Source organism: Lithobates pipiens, unplaced genomic scaffold, assembly GCF_037356315.1.
Source record: "Lithobates pipiens isolate NorthernLeopardFrog02 unplaced genomic scaffold, aLitPip1_a1.2 Scaffold_16, whole genome shotgun sequence".
NCBI classification, from domain to species: domain Eukaryota; kingdom Metazoa; phylum Chordata; class Amphibia; order Anura; family Ranidae; genus Lithobates; species Lithobates pipiens.
In genome coordinates, this window is record NW_027507748.1 from 501,234,552 (window position 1) to 501,256,413 (window position 21,862).

Below are 21,862 nucleotides of genomic sequence, written 5' to 3' on the forward strand. Positions count from 1 at the left end.
CTGGTTTCGCAAGCCGAACAAGCCTGCGAGCAAATCTGTCGCCTTTGGGAGTTTTCAGTATGGTGGACCTCCCTCCTTTCCGACCAGTGGGTCTGCGAACTGTTTTTGTCAAGCTACAAGATAGTTAGTTTCTTTCTTGTCCACCAAACAGACTTTTTTTCCCTCCAACCTCCATCTTCTTCCTGCTCGTCGGGAGGCCCTGTTTGTGGCAGTACAGGACCTTCTGGTGCGCGGGGTGATAGTACCTGTACCGACGCCAGAAAGGTTTCAGGGATTCTACTCCAATCTGTTTGTAGTCCCAAAGAAGGAAGGGGTCTGTCTGGTCCTAGATCTCAAGGCCCTCAACGGCTTTTTGAAAGTGCAAAGATTCAGGATAGAATCGGTTCATTCCGTGGTCGCTGCACTCCATCAGGGAGATTTTTTGGCATCCTTGGACGTCAAGGACGCATACTTGCATGTCCCTAAATGCGTCAGACATCAGAGGTTTCTACGATTTGCGGTCAGGGACCAGCACTACCAATTGGTAGCTCTCCCTTTTGGCCTAGCGATGGCACCAAGGGTCTTCACCAAGGTGCTAGCCCCAATTCTGGCATTGCTAAGACGAGGGGTGGCAATCGTGGGTTACCTGTGCGACCTCCTCCTGAGAGCAGCTTCTGCCTCAGAATTAAGGTAGGGTGTGGCGATCACCATACAGACTCTCCAAGAAGTCGGTGTTGGTGCCGACTCAACGCCTGGAGTACCTGGGCTTGATTCTGAACTCCTCAGAGGCGAGAGTCTTTCTCCTTTCAGACAAGCTGCAGACTCTTCAATCTGCGGTGAAGTTATTGATGTCCCTCAGGTGGTCATCGCTGCGTTTTTTGCATGCAAGTTCTGGGTCTCATGGTAGCCACTTTCGAGGCGGTACCATAGGCTCAATTCTACACTCAAGTCTTGCAGAAAGAGATCCTGTCCAAATGGGACAAATCTCCGACATCCCTGGATTGTCAAATACGGGTGAGCCAGCTAGTCAGAGTTTCCCTTCTCTGGTGGCTGAGGTCTCCAGCCCTTCGGTCGGCGAAGTCGTTCCTTCCTCTTCATTGGATGGTGATCACAACGGACGCCAGCCTGACCGGCTGGGTGTGGGGGGAGTTTGGAACGTAGAATCGGCCCAGGGTCATTGGACACAGGAAGAATCCTGCCTGCCGATCAATGTGCTGGAGCTTCGGGCGGTAGCGTATGTCAACCATCAAGAAGGGACAAGGAGCACGGCTGCAGTGTTGGAGGTCGTTTACATCCTGCAGTGGGCAGAACGGCGCGTGCCGGCTCTGTCGGTCATATACATTCCGGGCATTAAGGTTGCAACTCCTCTGTTGAGGAGTTCTTTTTGCTATGGGTATAGTTTCTTTTCTTTCTGTTCCCACCCCTCGTTTTTGACACTGCTTGGGGATGCCCCTAAGGTCAAGATTAAAGGTGCTGTGTCCGTCAATGAACGAAAGAGAAAATAGGATTTTTTTACTCACCGTAAAATCCTTTTCTCTGAAGTTCATTGACTGGCACAGCGCCCGCCCCTCCTATTTATATTTGTACTGCTTTTTGACGAACTGAGGTGCTGAGGGGTTATAGCCAGTAGGACCGCCCCCTGGGCGGTACTATGCAGTTTTGCTGTTTTTACATGTTCTGCCTAGTCCTCTCCTGAAGGTGGCGATGTAACCCTAAGGTCAAGATTAAATGTGCTGTGTCCATCAATGAACTTCAGAGAAAAGGATTTTATGGCGAGTACAAAAATCCTATTTTTGTGCTGTATACTGGTTGCTTGTTCAGCCTGGGATTTTTCCCTTTTGCCTGCAGGCACCTGAACTGTAAGAGCCCTTTCACACTGAAAGCGTGGGGGTGTCGGCAGTAAAGCGATGCTAGTTTTATTTTAGAGGTGCTTTTCAGCTGCTTTTAACCCCCGCTAGTGGCCGAACAAAGGGTTAAAAGCTTTGTTGGTGCTGCCTATTGATTTCAATGCGCAGTGGTGCTTTAGGAGCGGTGTATACACCGCTCCTAAAGTGCCTCAAGGAAGCTGCTTGCAGGACTCTTTTTGATGCCCTGCCAGCACAGATGAGGCATTTTTCAGGCACTTTACAGGTGCTATTTTTAGCACTAAAGCGCCTGAAAAACATCCCCAGTGTGAAAGAGGTCTTACAGTTTTGCCCCAAGGTGAGGATGCCCACACCTGTCATATGTAGACAGGCCTGGATAGTGCTAATGATTTGGAGGGATCATCGCACAGACTTTTTAGCAGTTGCACATGTGTCAGTGTCACCCTCAAGCTATTGCATTTTCTGTTTGTCCACTTGAAGACTTTATAGGGCTTTTATCAGGCAAGACAGTAGTGTTGACTACATACATGTAGATTGTGGCTTCTGAACATCTAGTTGATTTTGGCAGCTGTACGTATTGTAACAATAGGCCTGTTTCACATGGGCTGTGAATAGCAAGCTTTGACAAAGCATTTAGAGAGCTTTCAGCAAGCTTTGTTGAAGCTTTACAAGTACCATTCAATTCAATTTGTAAATGTTGAACACAGATCCTAATGGGAGTGCAGATTGCCTCTAAAGAAACTGCTCGCAGGCTTCAGAACTTCTTCAAGCTTTTTTAAAGTGTAAATTAACACCACCATTGGGATCTGTGTTCAACATTTACAAACTGGAGTTCAATAGTACTTCAACAAAGCTTGTTGACAGCTCTGTCAATGCTTGCTGTTCACGCTGCTCTTATACATGCTGAAGCTCATGTGAAACGGCCCATAAACCAAAGCCTTTGGGTGCACACACATCATCCATGTTCTCATTAAGTTTGTAGTTCAGACAAAATACATGAACAAATAAAAATCCACTAGTCTCACAGGACTTGTACCAACTACAGTCCATATTACTTGTTGCATTGCCTTGTGTGGTCCCTTTAGGCTATTAAAATGGATCATTAAACACTACAATGCAGTGTGTATTAAGGATACACATCAACGTGCTCTGTTGTATGAACAATTTCATTCACTTGATCCTAGTGAGATAACCCTCAAAGAGAAATTTACCCCCAACACTGACCCTAATCCACAAGTAAAAGGTAATCCTCTCGTGTTGGTAAATACAACTATCACAGTGATATTAGTGATATTAGCAGTGACAGTGCCAGGATAATGAAGACGTAGTACCTATCTTTGTGTGTTGCAGGTTATTAATGCTGAAATCTTAATGCTAAAATCAAATATGCTTACATATCCCAATTGCCTGCAGAGGAGGACTAAAATGAGCATTCTCCATAAGGCCTGGTTCACACCTATGCATCTTTGTAGTGCGTTTTTCAGTTTTGCAGAAACACACTACAGTCCATTTAACATGGTTTTCTATGGGTCACGTTCATATCTGTGTATTTTATGGAAAGGGCCAGGGAGTTTTTTTCTCAATTTTGGTTCCATAGACTTCAATGGATCAAAAGCGTGTATTAAAAAACACAAAATGTACCTGGAATATGCAAACTGCAACCTGCATAGGTGTGGACCAGGCCAAAATACTCTACACATGTAATGCACGGACAAGCTTTTCAGTTATAGCTGTGTAAAGAAAAAGAATTGTGTGAAAGCATTTACTTATGATTTCTCTACATGTTAACGTGTTATCTGCTGAAAAAATATTTTACATTTGTTGATTAATGCATTTTTTGTTCTTTTGTTTGACAGGGTATTCAACATATTGATCACTTTGGTATTGTCTGTCGTGAATGTGTGGAACCGGGAATAAACCAGTATATTTGTTATGTCTTCCAGTGTGCCACTGAAGCATTGGTGAGTGGTACCATTAACTTGCTGTGTAGGTGAAGGGATCTGTCTATGTCTAAGATAAAAATTCTTACTCTGGCCATACATGTTGTTTTCATTCAGCCAGCTGAACAATAAAAAACGGAACCAATTTTCCCATCCATACATTTTGAGGTAGAATGGGGAAATCTGTGTCTTTGTAATCTGCCAGTGGGACTTCCCTGCTTTCAGAATATACTGATCAGTGCTGCAGCCCATTGGCTGCACGTGCTCATTGAATGCTGGTTTTCAAGCAGGAACATTTTGACAGGAGTTGGCTTCTGTTGAACAGAGAGGGCTACACACGAATGGATATTCAGACAGTTTCCGCTGAACTGGCTGAATTTCGATCCATGTATTTCTCAGGTCTTACGTTTACAGTAGCTGTAAAAGCAGTTGTATCATGAGCCTATTTGAAGCTTCACAAATCCCTTTTGAAATTGTGTGCATTGCAGCGCCCAGTGTTGTTCACATGGTTACATTGCACCAAAATTGACCCAACATGAGGTGTTTGCCAGGTTTACCGCTACCCAAACACTTCAATGGATGTCAGTGTGAACACGCAGCAAACACACCACAAATGTCCCTATATTTACATCATGTTTGAAATGCATTTAGAAAGTTTTAATAGCTGAGACAGTAATACAAATATCCATACAATAGAAAACTAACACAGGGGTCATCTAGCAAGCATTTAACTCACTGCAAACACACAAAAAATATTATTACTATACAGGTTTTATATAGCGCCAACAGTTTGCGCAGTGCTTTACAACATGAGGGCAGACATTACAGTTACATTACAGTTTGGTACAGGAGGAATCAGAGAGCCGTGCTCATTAGATTATTTTTGTTCACATGAATTTTCCAATGTATTGTACTTGCAATGGTAAGTCCAGTAATTCCTGCCCCTCCATCCTTTCTTGTTGATTTTCTGAAACCTATAATACTGTTTCTCAGGAATTAGATTTAGGTTCCATAGGGGTGCAATGAGTAGGCTGGGACTTACTGCCCTCTGAGGATAAAACTGAGTATACTCTAGTAGTGTTTTTTTTTTTTTTTTTTTTTTTTGACAAACCTTTGTACAAAAATCTCTGTACATTTGGACTCTTAACAAATGTAATTTGAAGTTAGTTAAAAAATGTTTTGCTTTTAACATTCAATTTCGGAACAGATGCACTGTTAATTAAAAATTAATTTAATGTGAAAAAAAATCCATTCTGCGCCTTCAAATTCTCTCATCACTATAGTCAAAAAAGAACATCAGTTTGACCCCACAAACAATGAGAGAAAGCTCAAAAAAAATTTTTTTTTGAAAATCTATAGGCTTTAGAGAACAGCTGGAGTACTCCCTTTTTATACAATCTAGTACCGTTTATGTTGACTTGGTTTACACTGCACTAGACTTCTAGCTACCCAGTGACTGTGACAGGTAGATAATCTAGCTTTTTTTTCAACAGGCTTTGAAGAGCACTGTAAGTTTGGCTTGTTAAAATGTTAAAGCTTATGTAAAGCCAAAACTGTTTTCTAGTTTTACAGTAGGTAATGGTAAAGACCCCTATCAGGTTTTTAATTTGTAGACTATGTGTCATGAAGGAGATTTTACTTCACTTCCTGTCTTAGAGACACAGTAGGAAATAGTAGGATATCTCTCCGAAGCAAGGTGGAATCCCTATTTAGGCAGTTGTCACCAGAATAGATTGGAAGAACTACCCTTACCTCCTGTTCCTGTGATTACTCAAAATGTTTTGGATTTCCCAACATTTTCTTTGCTGGTCACAATGGTCTGCGAATCTCTCCAGCAGTAATACAGGGTACAGAGGGCAATTTCCCCTTTGAATGTGTTCCTGAAACATATATGCCCACAGGTAAAAACCGGACAAAAATGCAAAGTCCTCACATTCTATCCAAAATGCATAAAAAGTCTTGGCTTTACTTTGAGGCAGGGAGTGCTAGATTGTCTTCAATTTGGCTAAAAATCCTAGGACGTTTATATGTCACCCTTTTTGGAGGTTTATTGTTATTACCCGATGTGTAATGTATTGCACCTTAAAGGACAAGTAGGGCCATAGCTCTTTTTACTACTCCTTTGGGTGACAGGAGGGCACTTAGTTCTGCATTCCTCTGAGTCGTATTCAGCTGACAGCAGGCTCAGACTGAGTCGGCCACTCTTGGGCCCCCTCTACAACCCAGCAATAAAATTCACACTGGAGGGGTCAAAGCAAAGAGGCAGTCACTGGCTCTCTGCTCACTGATGACCGAGAACTGAGTGATCAGCAGTCTTTGATTGCTTAGTTCTTGGGGTAGAGCCAGCTGGAATAGATGTGCATCCACCTAGGTGAGTATGTGCCCCCCCCCCCCCCCCCACACTTCTATTTTCTTACATACTTAAAGCGCAATGCATAGAACATGCATACAATACATACTTTAAAGTGCAATACGTACCTCAATGATGGTGTTATGGCATGACCATGATATATCATCCCAATGGCCATGCTGATCGAAACTTGTATTATAGGTCCTGGTAGCTTTTAGGGCTTAGTCCTCTTTAAATTGGTACAGTATCCCTACTCCACCATACAGATACACATGAAGCAAATGATTTATTTTGACAAAGACATCATGTGTGTTTCTGTGTGAAGAGAACACTAGCCAATCTTATGTGACAGGAGCAGACACACTTGCTGGCTCTGCTCAGTGAATCTGGCAGATCTTCTTAACCCACTGAATAGACAGAGCTCTACAATTTGCATCAAATGTTAGTTAGATGCTAAAAAAATATATATATAGATTATGGGGCATATTTCTAAAATATTAAATGTGATTTTCACCAAGTATTCACTGGTAGTGAATCAATTGCTGTCATTTAAAAGACACCAGGACTCGTCTGCAGTGAATGTTTGTTTGTTAAATGTCCGATTTATTGCTTGATATAATCTTAAGTGTTTTACCTGACCTAATATTCAGATTAATCAATCTTGTTGCCACACTGCTTAACCAGAATGGTGAAACACTATTTGGTCTTTTGGCTCAGCAACTTTCTGTTTGCATTTATAGTGTATTTCTCTGTTCTGGTTTAATGGGAAAATATTTCTATACTTGTTCACTTTAAATGGAATAAGTTTATTGATAACAGGCTAAATCTTCTATAAAGACATATTGCTACATCATTGTTGGCTCCTGTTGAACAAATCCTGGCTCAACTATGATCAGTTTGACTTGTTATTCACAATTGTCACATTATTGGGCGTCAAGGAAATAAATCCATGATGCCCAAAGGGGTAGTGTGACATAAAAAAAATAGATAGTATTGTCACATTGCAGCCATTTAGATCCATTTTAGTTGAGCTGCATAGGCTGTCTATAAAGTCAATTGTGTCATGTTACAACCAAATTATAAATGTATTTTATTGGGTTTATATGTGGTAGACACAAAGTGGCACATAATTCTGAAGTGGAAGGAAAAATTATAAATGTTTTTCAAAATTATTTACAAATATTTGAAAAGTGTGGCGTGCATTTGTATTCAGCCCCCTTTAGTCCAATACCCCTAACTAAAATCTAGTGGAACCAATTGCCTTCAGAAATCACTTTTTTTAGTAGTTAATAGAGTATTAATAAATAGAATCTCAGTATAAATACAGTTGTTTTGTGAAGCTCTCAGAGGTTTGTTAGAGAACCTTTGTGAACAGATTGCATCATGAAGGCCAAGGAACACACCAGACAGGTCAGGAATAAAGTTGTGGAAAAATTTAAAGCGGGTTAGGTTATCAAAATATATATCCCAAGCTTTGAACATCTCACGGAGCACTGTTCAAGCCTTTATCCAAATATGGAAAGAGTATGGCACAACTGCAAACCTACCAAGACATGGCAGGTCATCTAAACTGACAGGCCGAGCAAGGAGAGCAATAATCAGAGAAGCAGCCAAGATGCCCATGGCAAGGCTGGAGGAGCTGCAGAGATCCACAGCTCAGGTGGGAGAACCTAGCCATAGGACAATTATTAGCCGTGCACTCCACAAATCTGGCCTTTTATGGAAGAGTGGCAAGAAGAAAGACATTGTTGAAAGAAAACGATAAGAAGTCCTGTTTGTCGTTTGCGAGAATCCATGTGGGGGACACAGCAAACATGTGTAAGAAGGTGCTCTGGTCAGATGAGACCAAAATTTTACTTTTTAGGCCTAAAAGCAAAATGCTATGTGTGGCGGAAAACTTGCACTGCACATCACCCTCAACACACCATCCCCACCGTGAAACATGGTGGTGGCAGCATCATTTTGTGGGGATGCTTTTCTTCAGCAGGGACAGGAAAGCTAGTCAGAGTTGATGGGGAAAATGAATGGAGCGAAATACAGGGCAATCTTAATCCTCATACACACGATCAGACTTTATACTAACTTTCACGTGGACTTTTGTTCAAAGGGTGTTGGCCCTGAACTTGTTAAGCATACACACGATCTGACTTTTTCAGCCAACTTTCACCAAATCACGTGGTTTTTATGCTCTTTATCGCCACCTTTGGTCAACTTCTGTATTGTTGTCTGATCTTTTGCATTGGTTCTGAGCATGCGTATTTGTGAAGTCCGAAGGTGTTCTGTACACACGATTGGACTTTGCTCCATTGAACTTATGTTGTCGAAAATTTTGTCCATTCGCACAGCCAACAAAAGTCTAATGAAAACCGAAAAAGTTTGTCCAACGTGGTCGGATGTTGCCTTAAAACAGCTAATTTGCATGCTTGTTGTCAAAAAGTCCGATCGTGTGTACGGACCTATAGAAGAAAACCTGTTAGTCTGCAAAAGACCTGGTACTTGGGCAGAGGCTCACCTTTCAGCAGGACAACAACCCTAAACATACAGCCAGAGCTACAATGGAATGGTTTAGATCAACGCATATCCATGTGTTAGAATGGCCCAGTCAAAGTCCAGACCTAAATCCAATTAAGAATCTGTGGCAAGACTTGAAAATTGCTGTTTACAAAACTCCCCATCCAATCTGCCAGAGCTTGAGTTATTTTGCAAAGAAGAATGGGCAAAAATGTCACTCTTTAGATGTGCAATCACGAGAAAAACACTGATGGACATGTAACAAATTGATTCATACTGATAATATTGATAAACATACTACTACTAATAATAGAAGTAATAATTTTATTATTATATCATTTTAATGTTCAATATTTAACTAACATAACAATTAATAATCATAAAATATTTGATACAAGTAAACATAATTGATAAGAATCGAAATTGCAATAATCATGATTGATGGATTAAATGCAAAAAGATAACATGCATCCAATACAAATTAATACATGATAACGGAAATGTAAAATTCCAAAAAATTCCAAGACTCATTATAAAAACCGACTTGTCTTGGCACCCTTTATTGGGGACTCTACGCGTTTCATGGCCTGTAGCCAATCATCAGGAGTCAAAGATGCAAGACTATACTGTCTTTTCTACCACTTTACCTCCCTGCACATCTGCCCCACCATTGTACCCTCCTGCTCTTCTGCCCCACCGCGAAACCCCTTCTGCTCATTTGCTGCACCATTGTACCCTCTTCTCATCTATGATATGCGTGATATGCAGAGTGTTGAAAGGAAGAAGTGATGAGACACATCTACCTGTCCTGGTACACCTATCCTGCTGATCCAGCTCCCACATCCAGCCCATGTGCTTGTATATGATGTCACATAAAAGCATCTGGAATGGATGCTCATTGATGAGCTCAGGTCAGGGGCATATTCTGAAAGCAGGGTGCCTGTGTGCAGGATCATAAGTTGGGCCCCCACAGCTGAGAAAAAGTGCAGTGCCGAGCGCCGCAGCTAAATTGGGTGTGATTTTTCACTGCGCTGAATACTGCCTGTGGTTTAAATGGACACAGACTACAGGGATTCAGTAGTAAGTGACGCAAAGTTCAAGGGTCAGGTGTAAGTGATGCAGAGTTCAGAGGTTGTGGGAGTAGGTTATGTAGAGGTTGGTAGTAGTAGATGCAGAGCTGAGGGGGTCAGTTGTAAGTGACACGTGTGTGTATATATGTATGTATTTATATAATATAATATTTTTTTCAACAACAAGTTCCAGAAGCTCAACAGTAATTTCAAAAACTGTCACCTGATTGTGGTTTTCTCAATCACGCTGAAATCTCTTCTCTCTGAGATTGGTAGTGGTAACCAAGCGAGTCATCTTCCTCCGGACGGTGAGCGGGGCTAGCAGGATTGTGATTGGCTTTAGCAGTGGCCAATGAGAGTCCTCATCCTCCTCCTCCTGGAAACAGGGAATGGCCCCCCTAGCAGAACTGCACTCGCTATATTCCCCATCACACAATCTGACAATCGCAGCTACAGAAAAGTTAGAGAACCAATTAATGTTTCCCATCTTTTACAATGTGTGGGGGCACAGTGCCTCCTCCAGTGCAGGCGCGGCATGAGGAATTCTGAAATTGGAATGCATTAGTGTCTCGCTGACACTTCCCTGCGCTGCTCTGCTGAGGGGGAGGCAGTAGAGTGCGGGCAAAAAAGGCTTTGCGTGCCGCTTGCTGCACCAGTTCTGGGGGTTTGCCTACCCTTGGTCTATCACATAAAATCTCAATAAAATACATTTATGAGTTATGACTACTTTTTCAAGGCACTGTAGATTCTATACAAGATATTAATTGCTGTGGGAATTATTCTTTCTGAAACAAATTGCCTTTCATTGTGTAAATCCTTTGTGTGTCTAAGGACAATATGTCGCATAGTAGAAATATATCCTACTGCTCATCTGTGTCGCTGAGTTCAGACTTCTAAGCTGCCATGATTAAAGGATTCTCTGTAAGAGTGAATGTGGGAGTGATGCCTTTTTCAGCTACTGTCGATTTAAAATAACATTTTCCCAAATTGAAGGTTTAGAACAATATAAATGTATTCTTTTCAATATAAGCTTTATTATGACTTCACATTTACAAAATTGAATCTACCAAAAATTCTGCATATGATGGCAAGTCTGACATAATCCGAGCATATAATAACCTCATAAAGTTTCAAACCATTAGAATAGACATCACCAACTATATATAGGTCAGCAGTAAGAAGCCTTCATACGCAGAAAAGTACCCAAGTATAGGACTATGTGCCTCAGGGAATTAGAAAATGTGGCTCATGTGCCTCCCAACCCACCAAGCTATTCAGATCCCATAAATGCTGCCCGCAGGACTAAAGGGGACAGAATATAAGTATTTAAAAGAGCAACTCCAACCATAAGGCCTCGTGCACATTGGACATTTTTACAGCTGCTGTCTTTGGCTTCAGGCATGTTTTTCTGTAGCCAACAAACTCCCCAGCATGTTATCTTATGTGTCCATACACACATAGGCTGTTATAAGCAGTTTTTGGTAGAGATGTTTTCTGGCTGGAAAAAAAGAAGAGTTTTACAGCTTTAAAAACGCTCTAACATTTACGTGTTCTGCAGGGGGGCTCCTTCCTGCATGGTTGCCTACATTTCCCAAAAAAAGTTATGTGCACTTTTTTATTTATTTCTTTTTTATATGTGTTCGGCCAGCTATTGTAGGGTGGAGAATGTTCCTTAACTGGGGGTGGCCATTTAAAATGGACGTAGTTCTACAAGAACATCTATACACCCACGACAATGCCTATATACCTCCAAAATAACACTGCTACACCTTCTACAGTTAGTAAGGTTGAATAAAGACACCAGTCCATCCAGTTCAACCTGAGTGAGTGTCTACAATTGCCCCTATCCCTGTATATTGCTCACTCGCATCAGTCCCTACCCTCAAGGAGCCCACAATCCAAGGTCCCCATTCATATACTAGGGCCAATTTTGGACAGAAGCCAATTAACCTACCTGCATGTCTTTGGAGAGTGGGAGGAAACCGGAGTAACTGGAGGAAACCCACACAGGCACAGGGAGAACATGCAAACTCCAGACAGGTAGTGTCGTAGTTGGGATTCGAACCAGCAAACACTTTTTACTGCTAGGTGAGAGTGCTAACCACTACACCACTGTGCCGCCCCTACACACACCTCTGCAGCTCCCAGCATCCTCTGTAACCCCCCCTCCCACCCACACACCTCTGCACCCCCACACAGCTCTGCACCTCCTCTTTATCCCTCCGTATGCAGCCATAAGCCCAGCAAGCCATTGTAACCCCCAGCACACCTCCGCACCCCCCCACACACACATACATTCACCCCTGCATTCCTCAGGACATCTATACACTCTGCTGCACATTTCTGTACCCTCACACCTCTGTACCCACCTCCCACATACACATCTGCACCTCCTGTATCCCTCCAGCACACCATTGTACTCTACTCATGCACACGCTCTATATGGGGCTTTTGGATGGAAACGGACCACCTGTCCATTTCTATCTGACTGTCATCCAATTCGATGCATCAGACGGATAGGGAATGGATCTCCCATCTGTCTGGTGTCAGCTGACACATGTCTACTGACATTCGCAGCACCATAGAGCACTATGGATGGTCTGATTGGGTCTGCCAAAAAAAAATGGACAGGCGGACCTGATCAGTCTGCCAGTGTGAAAAGGGTCTAACACATCTGTGCTCTGTACCCAATTAATGTGCACCTCCAACCCCCAACACACCTCTGTATCCCCACAGACACACACACACTTTCACCCCATGGTCACTCGCCCAAATGTTGATGACAGTCTGTGGTCAGTATTTCCTCCTGCACCTCAGATTACTAATGTTGCAGTTTAGTATGCAGTGGGGTGGGACATTCAGGAGCTCTATGGTCCCCGTGGGCCTCGGAATCTCCCTGGGGCTTGTAGTTGTCTTCCTGAGTGTATACAGTGGAGAGGGGAGGGGCCTCTGACCCAGGCATATATCGGCTTTACTCTTCAGTGTACAAGTGAGTCGCTCTGCTTGTACACTAATGCTGATACATGTCTGGGTCAGAGGCCCCTCCCCTATCCACTGAACACACTCTGGAAGAGAACTACTAGCCCCAGGGAGATCCCGTGGCCCGCGGGCACCATAGAGCTGCAGATCGCCACTGCATACTAAACTGACAGCCAGAGGTGCAGGGGGAGATGCCGGGTCTGGGGGGGGGCTACAGTGGCATAACGCCAGGGCCCACTCGCAAGTGCGACTGCTGCGACCCTGGTAGTTCTGCCGCTGTGTCCATCTACCCTTGTACTCTATGATCACATAGTGATAGACCATTGTCACCAAAAAAAAGTAATAGAAATTTTAATTTTTAGATTTGTCTTCTGGATAAGAGGTAAGAGAAAATCTGGAACAATACCTCCAAAAGGGGAATTCCCCTCGCATTGGAAAATTTTTCTCTGACTTCCTGTTGCATATCCAGGAGGAAAATTTTCCCAGTGACGCAGACTTCAAAAAACATTCTTAAAGGGGTTTTAGCCCTTCTGTACTCTTCTAAATGTTAAAACATTTGGGCTATACATACTTTAATAGATTTATTTTCCTGCATTCTATTCATTGTGTGTCTTTGGTTGCCCATTAGGTGGATGAAATCATGCTGACATTGAAGCAAGCTTTCAGCACTGCTGCTGCACTCCAAAATGCCAAGACTCAAATCAAGCTATGTGAGGCCTGTCCTATGCATGCTCTGCACAAACTGTGTGAGCGAATTGAAGGTATGAGTTTGAGTTCATGTTTCTTCACTATTGTAAGACCCCTTTCACACAAAGGCAGTTTTCAGGCATTTTAGCGCTAGGAATAGCGCCTGAAAAAACTGGCTCCCATTCTCTGCAATGGGTGCTTTCACACCTTGGCAGTGTGCTTGTGGGAAAAGTCCTGCAAGCATCATCTTTGGGACAGTTTGAAAGCGCTCCTTAAACGCCCCTGCCCATTGCAATGAATATCGAAGTGCTTGTATGTATGTGTGTGTGTGTGTGTGTGTGTGTGTGTGTGTGTGTGTATATACATATATATATATAAGTGTGTGTGTGTGTCTCAAAATTTAAATTCCTGAGCTACTAGCCAGGCTCAAGGACCTCAGAGGTGTAACTAGAACCTTCAGGGTCCCGGTGCAAGGAACCATGAAGGGCCCCCTGACCTCTGGTCCCGGGGCCCTTTCCAATGATTCATGATCCAATTTGAACCGATCGGACATTGTTCTGTATGGGGAGGCGGATGTAAACAGATGTGTCCATTTACACCTGCCTGCATCCGCTCCAATGAAAACAAATGAATGGAGATCCATTCCCCATCCGTCTAGCGGATTGGATTACAGTCAGTCTGGTCCATAGAAAACAGAAGTCTGTGTCCACTCTGCCCAAGTGGAGCAGACATGGACCCATCATCCTCCTGCTCAGTGGAGAAATCCCCCATTGAGCAGGTGGATTCGCTTGGCAGAGTCTGCTCCTGTAAAAGGGCCCTAAGGGAGAGCTCTGTGGACTGTAAAGGGAAACTGAAGTAAGAGGTGTTCTTGGAATTCTGAATTAAGGGGATCTCTGCTCACCAAAGCCCTCACTTAAATCAGAGTCCCCCTTTACATTACAGTCCACAGAGCTCTCCGTTACATTAGTGTGCCAAGAGGCTGGCAGGATAAGAGTGGAAGGGTGTGGGGGGGTGGACACTTTCCTTACCATAGATGGGGGCTTGGGCCCTGGAGTGGTCAGCTAACAAGGCCTGCTAGCCTGTGCTATACATGGCTGGGCATGAGCATGCTGGGTCTTGTACACCTCACCAGGGAAACCCCAGTGGGCTGCTGTGTTAGCTGAGGGGCTCTGGCGGTGACAACACACTCTCTTCAGTCCCATCAATGACTGACCCACCTGTGTGCTGCTTTCTTTTCAATCACTGAGAAGTTTCATTAGGAAGCAAGGCGATTGGCTGACCTGGAGAGCTGCAAAATCTTTGTGGAGGGTTGCACCATCCATGGTACAAGCTGACCTTTCCTACACTATCTACCTGCAGGCTGCTGGAGTTTCTGTTTGCAAAGCACGGAGGAGCTACTGGGGATTGGAATGTGGACGGGGCCACTGGGACACACACAAGGGGGGTGGGAGGAGATTTTGCTCTCCATCTCTTGTATCTTTCTTCTCCTGTCCGACATCTGTGTGAGAAGGGGAGGCGGGCTGTCAGTGGGGGACTGGGCAGTGTGACAGAGTGCAACCCTGAAGCCACATTACAGGCCCCCCCCACCCCACAATTCCAGGGCCTGGTCGCAAGCGCAACTGTTACGACCCTGGTAGTTCCCCCACTGCTCAAGGGTTACTCTCCACCAGTTGCCCCACCCAACCCTGACCTTGCCCCGCCCCTAATTTCATCCCTAAACATGCCCTCATAAATTATCTCATGAAATGACACTTAAATGTTTTATGCAGAATTAAGTTATAAAAATAAATAGTAACAACAACTTTATTCATGCCCAACAATTCAGCCTCACCTGTGCCCAACAATGCAGCCTCACCGTGTCCATCAATGCAGTCTGCTGGTGCTCACCAATGCAGCCTGCCGATGCCCACCAATGCAAACCGTGCCCACCAATACAGCTGCCTTTGCAGGGAAAGAGAGGCGAAGGAACAGTAGAGCCACCCGGATGATCAGAGCGCGGGGAACATATGGATAACGGCTTTCATTTTAATTGCTGTATGTTTCTGCTGCTCGGCATCACAGCCCAGCCTCCTGGCCGGGGAACTTTGATAAACAGATCCCCCATCCTGGAATTGGACAGGTGATATGTCTATCAAAGTTCCCAGCCAGGGGGAGGGGCTGTATGTGACAGTGCAGGGAACATACAGCAATTGAAATGAAACAGTAATCGCTGTGTTCCCCGCGCTCTGATCATCTGGGTGCCTCTTCTTTCTCTTCCCCTCCGCGATCGCTGAGAGAAGGACCTCCCATTCAACCCCACCTGCCGGCGGTGCTCGCCCCCTGCACTCCCAGGGGGGTTTGATCAGGGATTTTTTTTTACCTTGCTCAGTACAAGGAAGGTCATTGTACCAGCAATACTTTGAACTATCATGAATGAATTTCATTCATGACAGCTGTGGGTACTAATGATCTGTGATTGGCTATAACTAATCAACATGGTCCTGTGATTGGCCCAGGTGCTGTGTGATAGCTGTGGGCCACTCACAGCTCACTAGTGTGGGAAGCAGAGCTGTCATGAAGGAGATGTATTCATAACAGCTTTGTTTACATTGCGATCATGTAAACGCATAGCGATCACATGAACCCTGGGCCACCATGAGATGCAATCCGCTGTGGAGATAGTGGGGTTGAGGGGGTGGGTGGCCGGTATGCCCCCTTAGTCAGAGCAAGCACAGTGACGTACATGTACGTGATTGTGCCACCCTGCCACAGTACATGTACTGTGGCGGGTCGGCCAGTGGTTATTGGCTTACCTGTATGTACAAGTCAGCAAGTGGAGTTTACTACTCTGGGCAAGGTAACAGATCATATTTAAAGTGTATATCTGGGAACATACAATCAACATGTAACTTGCCATACATTGTTCTTTATATTAATCACCTATAATGCCTCTAATGCCTTATCAATGGACTCTGGAATCTTTGTTGGTTATTTTCAATATATCTGTACAGGTTACACTATGTATTCTGTAAAACTTAAAATTTTATTAAAAACTTTTTGAAGGTGCATTTTTTTTACTGATGATCTAACACGCGTGTTTTCTGAGAGAAAAGTTCCTGCATAATGATCATTAATGTGCTTGCGTATAGATGCGTTTAAATGTGTAACTACACATATGCGTACATAATCATAATGTATTTTCTGTTTAATTAATTGACGAACACAGCTGCTTTTCTCTCTTCTCCATAACAAATAGGGTTTTATAGCGCCACCAACCAGGAGTAGGACAGTTGGCAGAAAAAACTCAGCGCCTCCTATGGGCAGCTCTCTTGCATAAAATCCCCTCACTGCATAGTTCACTTGCTCTTTCTGCCTAGTGTTCAGGAGTATGGACCTATTTCCCTGCTGAGACTTGTGCTCTGACTGATTTTCTCTTTCTTTTTATCCTTTTTTTTTTCCTGCTGCAGAGATCATCAATCAACAGGCTGGGTGAGAGGCAGGATATTTGAAATCCATGTGGTCACCCCAGTCCAGCTAACCAGCACACGCAAGACTTTTAGCTACCCGAGACCAGGGTGGCCAGCAAGGGCAAACTTCTTGCAGGGACACATATGAACTGAGTCCATGTCGCAGTGTTACCCTGGCCAACAGACCCCTCACCATGGTGGTGAGGTGGCTCTTTCTCAGGAGCTTTACCCGCCCACTCTGCTGAATTGTTAAGTAGATGCCCCCCTTCCCTCCTCGGATGCCTTGTAGGGCATGGATGCTCCCCCATCCAGCTTCGGGTTTCTCTCCTGGCTGTATTGCTGAGCCTCTCATCCTGCCCAGCATACTTCCTTTCCTGTGGGTAGCTGAGCTTCCCTTCCCTGACTGCGGGGCTCCCCGATTTGTTTTTCAGCTCCTTGGAGGGTTTGGGGGGTGGAATGCAGTCTCAGCAGGGCATATTTGAGACACTGTGGGGATTACTCTGGGGATCAGTGAGGTGTTTTGCTACTGTGGAGCTGCCATGTGCTCTTGTCGGGCTGGAAGCCATTTTCCCTTAGCCTAACCAGTCATATCTATGAAGGGGAATGGAGGCCATCTTCCTGGAGATCACACTGGCAGCCATTTGCAGCAGTCAAATATGCAAAAACTGCTTATGGGCCAGCCATTTTCCTGTAGCCACACGCCCATCATTTTGTCCTTCGTTAGGGCAGAGGCAAGGGGCAGTCCTGGGACTCTCATGGAACAGTGCTTTATAACAGTCAGGGGCTCATGAGGTACAGCTTCTGGGGCTGTTCTCCTGTGGTGAGTCAGTTCTGGGACCTACCTCCCCCCACACTGCTCTGGGCTAATTCTGGGGTGGTAAACTCTCCTCCTGGGTGGGACATGCTGTGCTCTGCTGGGTGGCTTTATGGAATACCTGAAAACCACCTTCCCTCCAGACCGCCTTCAGGGGGAGACTGGTCCCTCTGTTCCCTCAACTCCCTTGGTCTCTGTGGACACCTTGTCAGCAGTCCAGGAGAGGTGGTGTTTTGTCACAAGTGGAACAGAACCCCCCCCACCCCCCACATCTTCAGATGCCTCTGAGCCGGAGTTGGGCTCTGCCATTGCGGGCTCCTACCCTGCAGACCCAAATGGGGAATTAGAAGGTGTTAGTCACACCACTCATCCCCATGTGAGAGATGCTTAAGGTTGAGGATACTACTGGGAAAATGGAGACGTTAGCTGTGCCTTTTGGTACTCACAAGCCAGCTCATATTTTGCCAAATTTGTCTATATGACCTGGGAGCATCTGAAGCGTCCCTTTGTATTTCCTACATGCGTCGCTGTACGTTTTCCCTTTGGGAAGACCCTTCTGAAGAAGTGGACCTCCCCTCCGTTAGTGGATTTGCCTTTCTAGGCTCAGCAAGGCCACCATGTTTTGGGAGGAAGGATCGGCTTTCTTTACCCATCCGGCAGACCATAAGGTGGATTCCCTGGCCTGTCCATGTTTACTATTGCAGTGTTGATGCTGCAACCTGTTTTGGCCATGACCCTGGTCTCGCAAACATTGACTCAGTGGGCCAGGGTTTTTGAAGCAAGATGCGGCCTCTAGTGAATTGTCCTAGGCATATGTGGAACCGGCAGACCTGTTGTCCAGGGGTTAAAATACGTGTGTGACGCATCGCTTGAAGTTGCTCTGTTCCTCTCCAAGCGCTTTGTTTGGGTGGTTGTGTTTTTACAAGTCCTTTTGGCTTAAGTGCTGATCAGCTGACCTGACTTCAAAAAAGGCCCTGGGAAGGTCTGCCTGTTGAGGGCGAACGTCTTTATGTGGCTACGTTGGATGACATCAGCAAGATTTTTATACGGCAAGTACCTTCCTCCCTCTAGGACAGGGAAGGAGCCTTTCAGTTCTCCAAAAACCTCCTTTTGAGGGCATTTTGTGATATTCATCTGATTGCTCTCTCTCAAGAAATTGCCTTCCTGGCCTTGCCATTATGTTCAAATATTGGAACTGGTGGCCTTGTCATGTAAGCCACCCTAATCTTGTGGTTCATTAAGTCATGGTGGTTCTTCATCTGTCTCCCTCCTTTCTTCCGAAGGTGGTGTCTTCATTTCACCTGAATGAGGACATTATCTTTTGTTCCCTGTGCCCTTGGCCATCGCAGTCTAAGGAGGGTGGCATTGTGCTTCTTCAATGTGGTCCTGGGTGATTCAGGCGTATTTATTTGCTATGGCCTCCTTTTTTTTTTTTTTTAAATCCTGACTTTTTTGTGCTAATGGATGATCCGAGGAAGGGCATGGTGGCATTTTTTGCAGCTATTTCCCATTGGATTTGGCTGTCTGTTCATGTTTGTGCCGTTAAGGGGTGATTAGTGCCTCCTTGGCATTCCAACATCAGTCATCTGTGTCTTAATTTTGCAAGGCAGAGACCTAGTTAATTGTGCACACTTTTACAAAGTTCTACCAAGTCAATGTTTTGGCATCCTTGGATGATTGTTTTGGCCACAGAGTTTTCAGGCTTCTATTAGTTGCTTTCAGGGGCCCCTTGGGGTGGTTCAGGGGTTGGTGTGTTTGCTTGGTTGCTGGTTTGCCCACCCCTTATTTTTGGCACTGCTTTGAGATGTCCTTATCTATTATGAATATCAAGAGAACGGCAGCTGTGTCCTTCAATGAGCGAAAGAGAAAAAAGATTTACTTGCCGTGAAATCCCTTTCCCAGAGTTCATTGAATGACACAGTACCCACCCTTCTGTTGGAGTTTTTATTTCTGACATTGTTTTATTACGAACTAGTTACTTATACAGTGAGAGGGGGTTTTATGCAAGAGCAGAGTGCCCATGGGAAATTCTGAGGTTTTTTTTTTCTGCCTACTGTCCTACCCCTGGTAGGTGGAGCTATAAAACCCTGTCTGTTATGAATATCAAGAAAAGAGCAGCTGTGTCCGTCAATGAACTCAGAAATTAAGTGATTTTACGGTGAGCAGCAAAATGCCATTTTCCCCTTTTGTTTGGACTTAATTTATGTGCTTACAAATGCATATACATGCGCTTATACAAGTAATCGCATAGAGCGCATGTTCTTGGCTGCAATTTTTTGGATTCTGTGTTACAGATCTGAAAGCAGCTCATGTTTACGCAACTGTTTGAATGGCTTCATTGAAAACAATTTAGCTACGTTCAGATCCATAATTAAAAACTCGTGTTTGTTTTTTTCTATGGCTGTGTGAATGAGGTCTTCTTATTGTAGAAATGTATTCATCTGTTTTTCTTTACTTACTGACAATGTTTCCTTTTGATCGTTTAGGGCAGTATCCGCCAAGAGCCAAACTGGTAATACAGAGACAACTGTCTTTGCTGTCAGACAATGAACAAGCTGACATTTTTGAACGTGTCCAGGTATATCTTGTTTTCTTTTTGTTCAAACGCCTGTTTATGACTCGAGCGTGACAGTTCAAGTACTGATTGCAATTATCGGGCCATGAAACCCTTACGGTTTTAATGAGCACCTCCAGGCTTTGATTGCTTAGTAACACACACACAAAGATTTTCCAAGATCTTGAAAAATTCCAAAGTGACTTGCAACATGCTTTCTGAAAAACAAAATCATAAATGGGGAAAAAAATGCTAATAACACATCTATCAAATTTTTTTCAGCTGGTTAAGAAACCTTTACTATTTTGACACTTTTTCTGAATTATGCTGCATTACGTTTTCGGTATCTCAGAGTTTAGACGTGTTTTTTTTTAATCTACAGGTTAACGGGTATTGCATTGTTTTACCAGGAATTTTATGGTGCAAACAATAAGCTATTAATTGAATTGGTTAATCTTTAATTTCTTACTGGGTTTTTATAGTGCTGGCCCTAGTTCAAAATGGATTCATAACCCTTGTTATTCAGACTAAATAATGTTAGCCCTGCAGATTGTGTTTATTAATGGCCACTGAAAGGAACTGTTTTGAAATGTTTACACGCTTTCTTATGTATGTACGGAATACACATAAGCATGTTTGGCATATAACTGTTGCTGTTCTCCATCCATTTCAGAAAATGAAAGCTACAAGTGACCAGGAGGAGAATGAACTTGTCATACTTCATCTTAGACAGTTATGTGAGACCAAGCAGAAAACCCATGTTCATATTGGAGAGATGCAGTCGGTAAATCAAAATAATGCAGCTTTTATTATGATCTTGCTGACGTTCATGGTATTGATGTTGGCTAGTAAGATATGCTAAGCGATAAGTATTCAGTGGAGCTTGTGGAAAGACTGATGATAAACTAGATTATCCGAAATCCTTTTATTGTATCAACGTGTTAAATAACATGATTTCAGTTTGTATATGCATAAACTCATGTCTTCTAGCATTGCTAACATTTTTAGGTAGTCCAGTTTTGGACCTAAAGGGGCAGCTCTTAGCTAATTCATCAAGGTTTTCCTAAATAGTATGGCCCAGGCTTAAAGCAGTTGTAAAGGCTGAAACTTTCTTGAAGGTAAAAAACCTTTGTGTGTTCTGAGCCCCTCATACTTACCTGAACCCCCTCCCGATCCAGCAGTGTGCATAGGACCCACACGGGTGAGCGGTGGGGCTCTTGTTCTGGGACAGCGTTATGACGGCACCCCAGAATGGCCACTCACGGGGGCGTGCAGCGCAGCGATCGCGGCCACACTGTGTTCCTAGAACATGGTGCGACCCCGATCCCGGTAAAGAGCCAATGATGCAGCTCTTTACCCATGTGATCGACTGTCTCCAATCACAGTCGGTCACATGTAAATGCGGAAGTGTTGTTTATCAGCTCTCCTCACCTCACACTGACAGTGTGTGTGGCAAAGAGAGTCAATAGAGGCATCTCCTCGCTGGGAAGACCAGGACAGTTAATCAGGGCACTGATCATCAGTACCCTGATTACAGTAAAGCCCCAGCAGTACCCATCAGTGACCCCAATCAGTGCCCATTAGTGATGCCAGTCAGTACTGCCTTTCAGTGCCACCTAATCAGCATACATCAGTGAAGGAGAAAAATTACTTATTTACAACATTTA

At 44.1% G+C, this 21,862-nt stretch overlaps 1 protein-coding gene across 3 annotated transcripts in view; it reads left to right on the forward strand.

Moving 5' to 3' along the window:
- Positions 1-21,862, forward strand: part of TBC1D4 (TBC1 domain family member 4) — a 233,380-nt gene that overhangs the window by 135,483 nt on the left and 76,035 nt on the right. For all 3 annotated transcript variants that reach the window (XM_077483117.1, XM_077483118.1, XM_077483119.1), the window contains exons 4-7: positions 3,701-3,805; positions 13,323-13,455; positions 20,128-20,219; positions 20,869-20,979. In XM_077483117.1, coding sequence (XP_077339243.1) covers positions 3,701-3,805; positions 13,323-13,455; positions 20,128-20,219; positions 20,869-20,979 — 441 coding nt within the window. The remainder of the gene's footprint in view (positions 1-3,700; positions 3,806-13,322; positions 13,456-20,127; positions 20,220-20,868; positions 20,980-21,862) is intronic.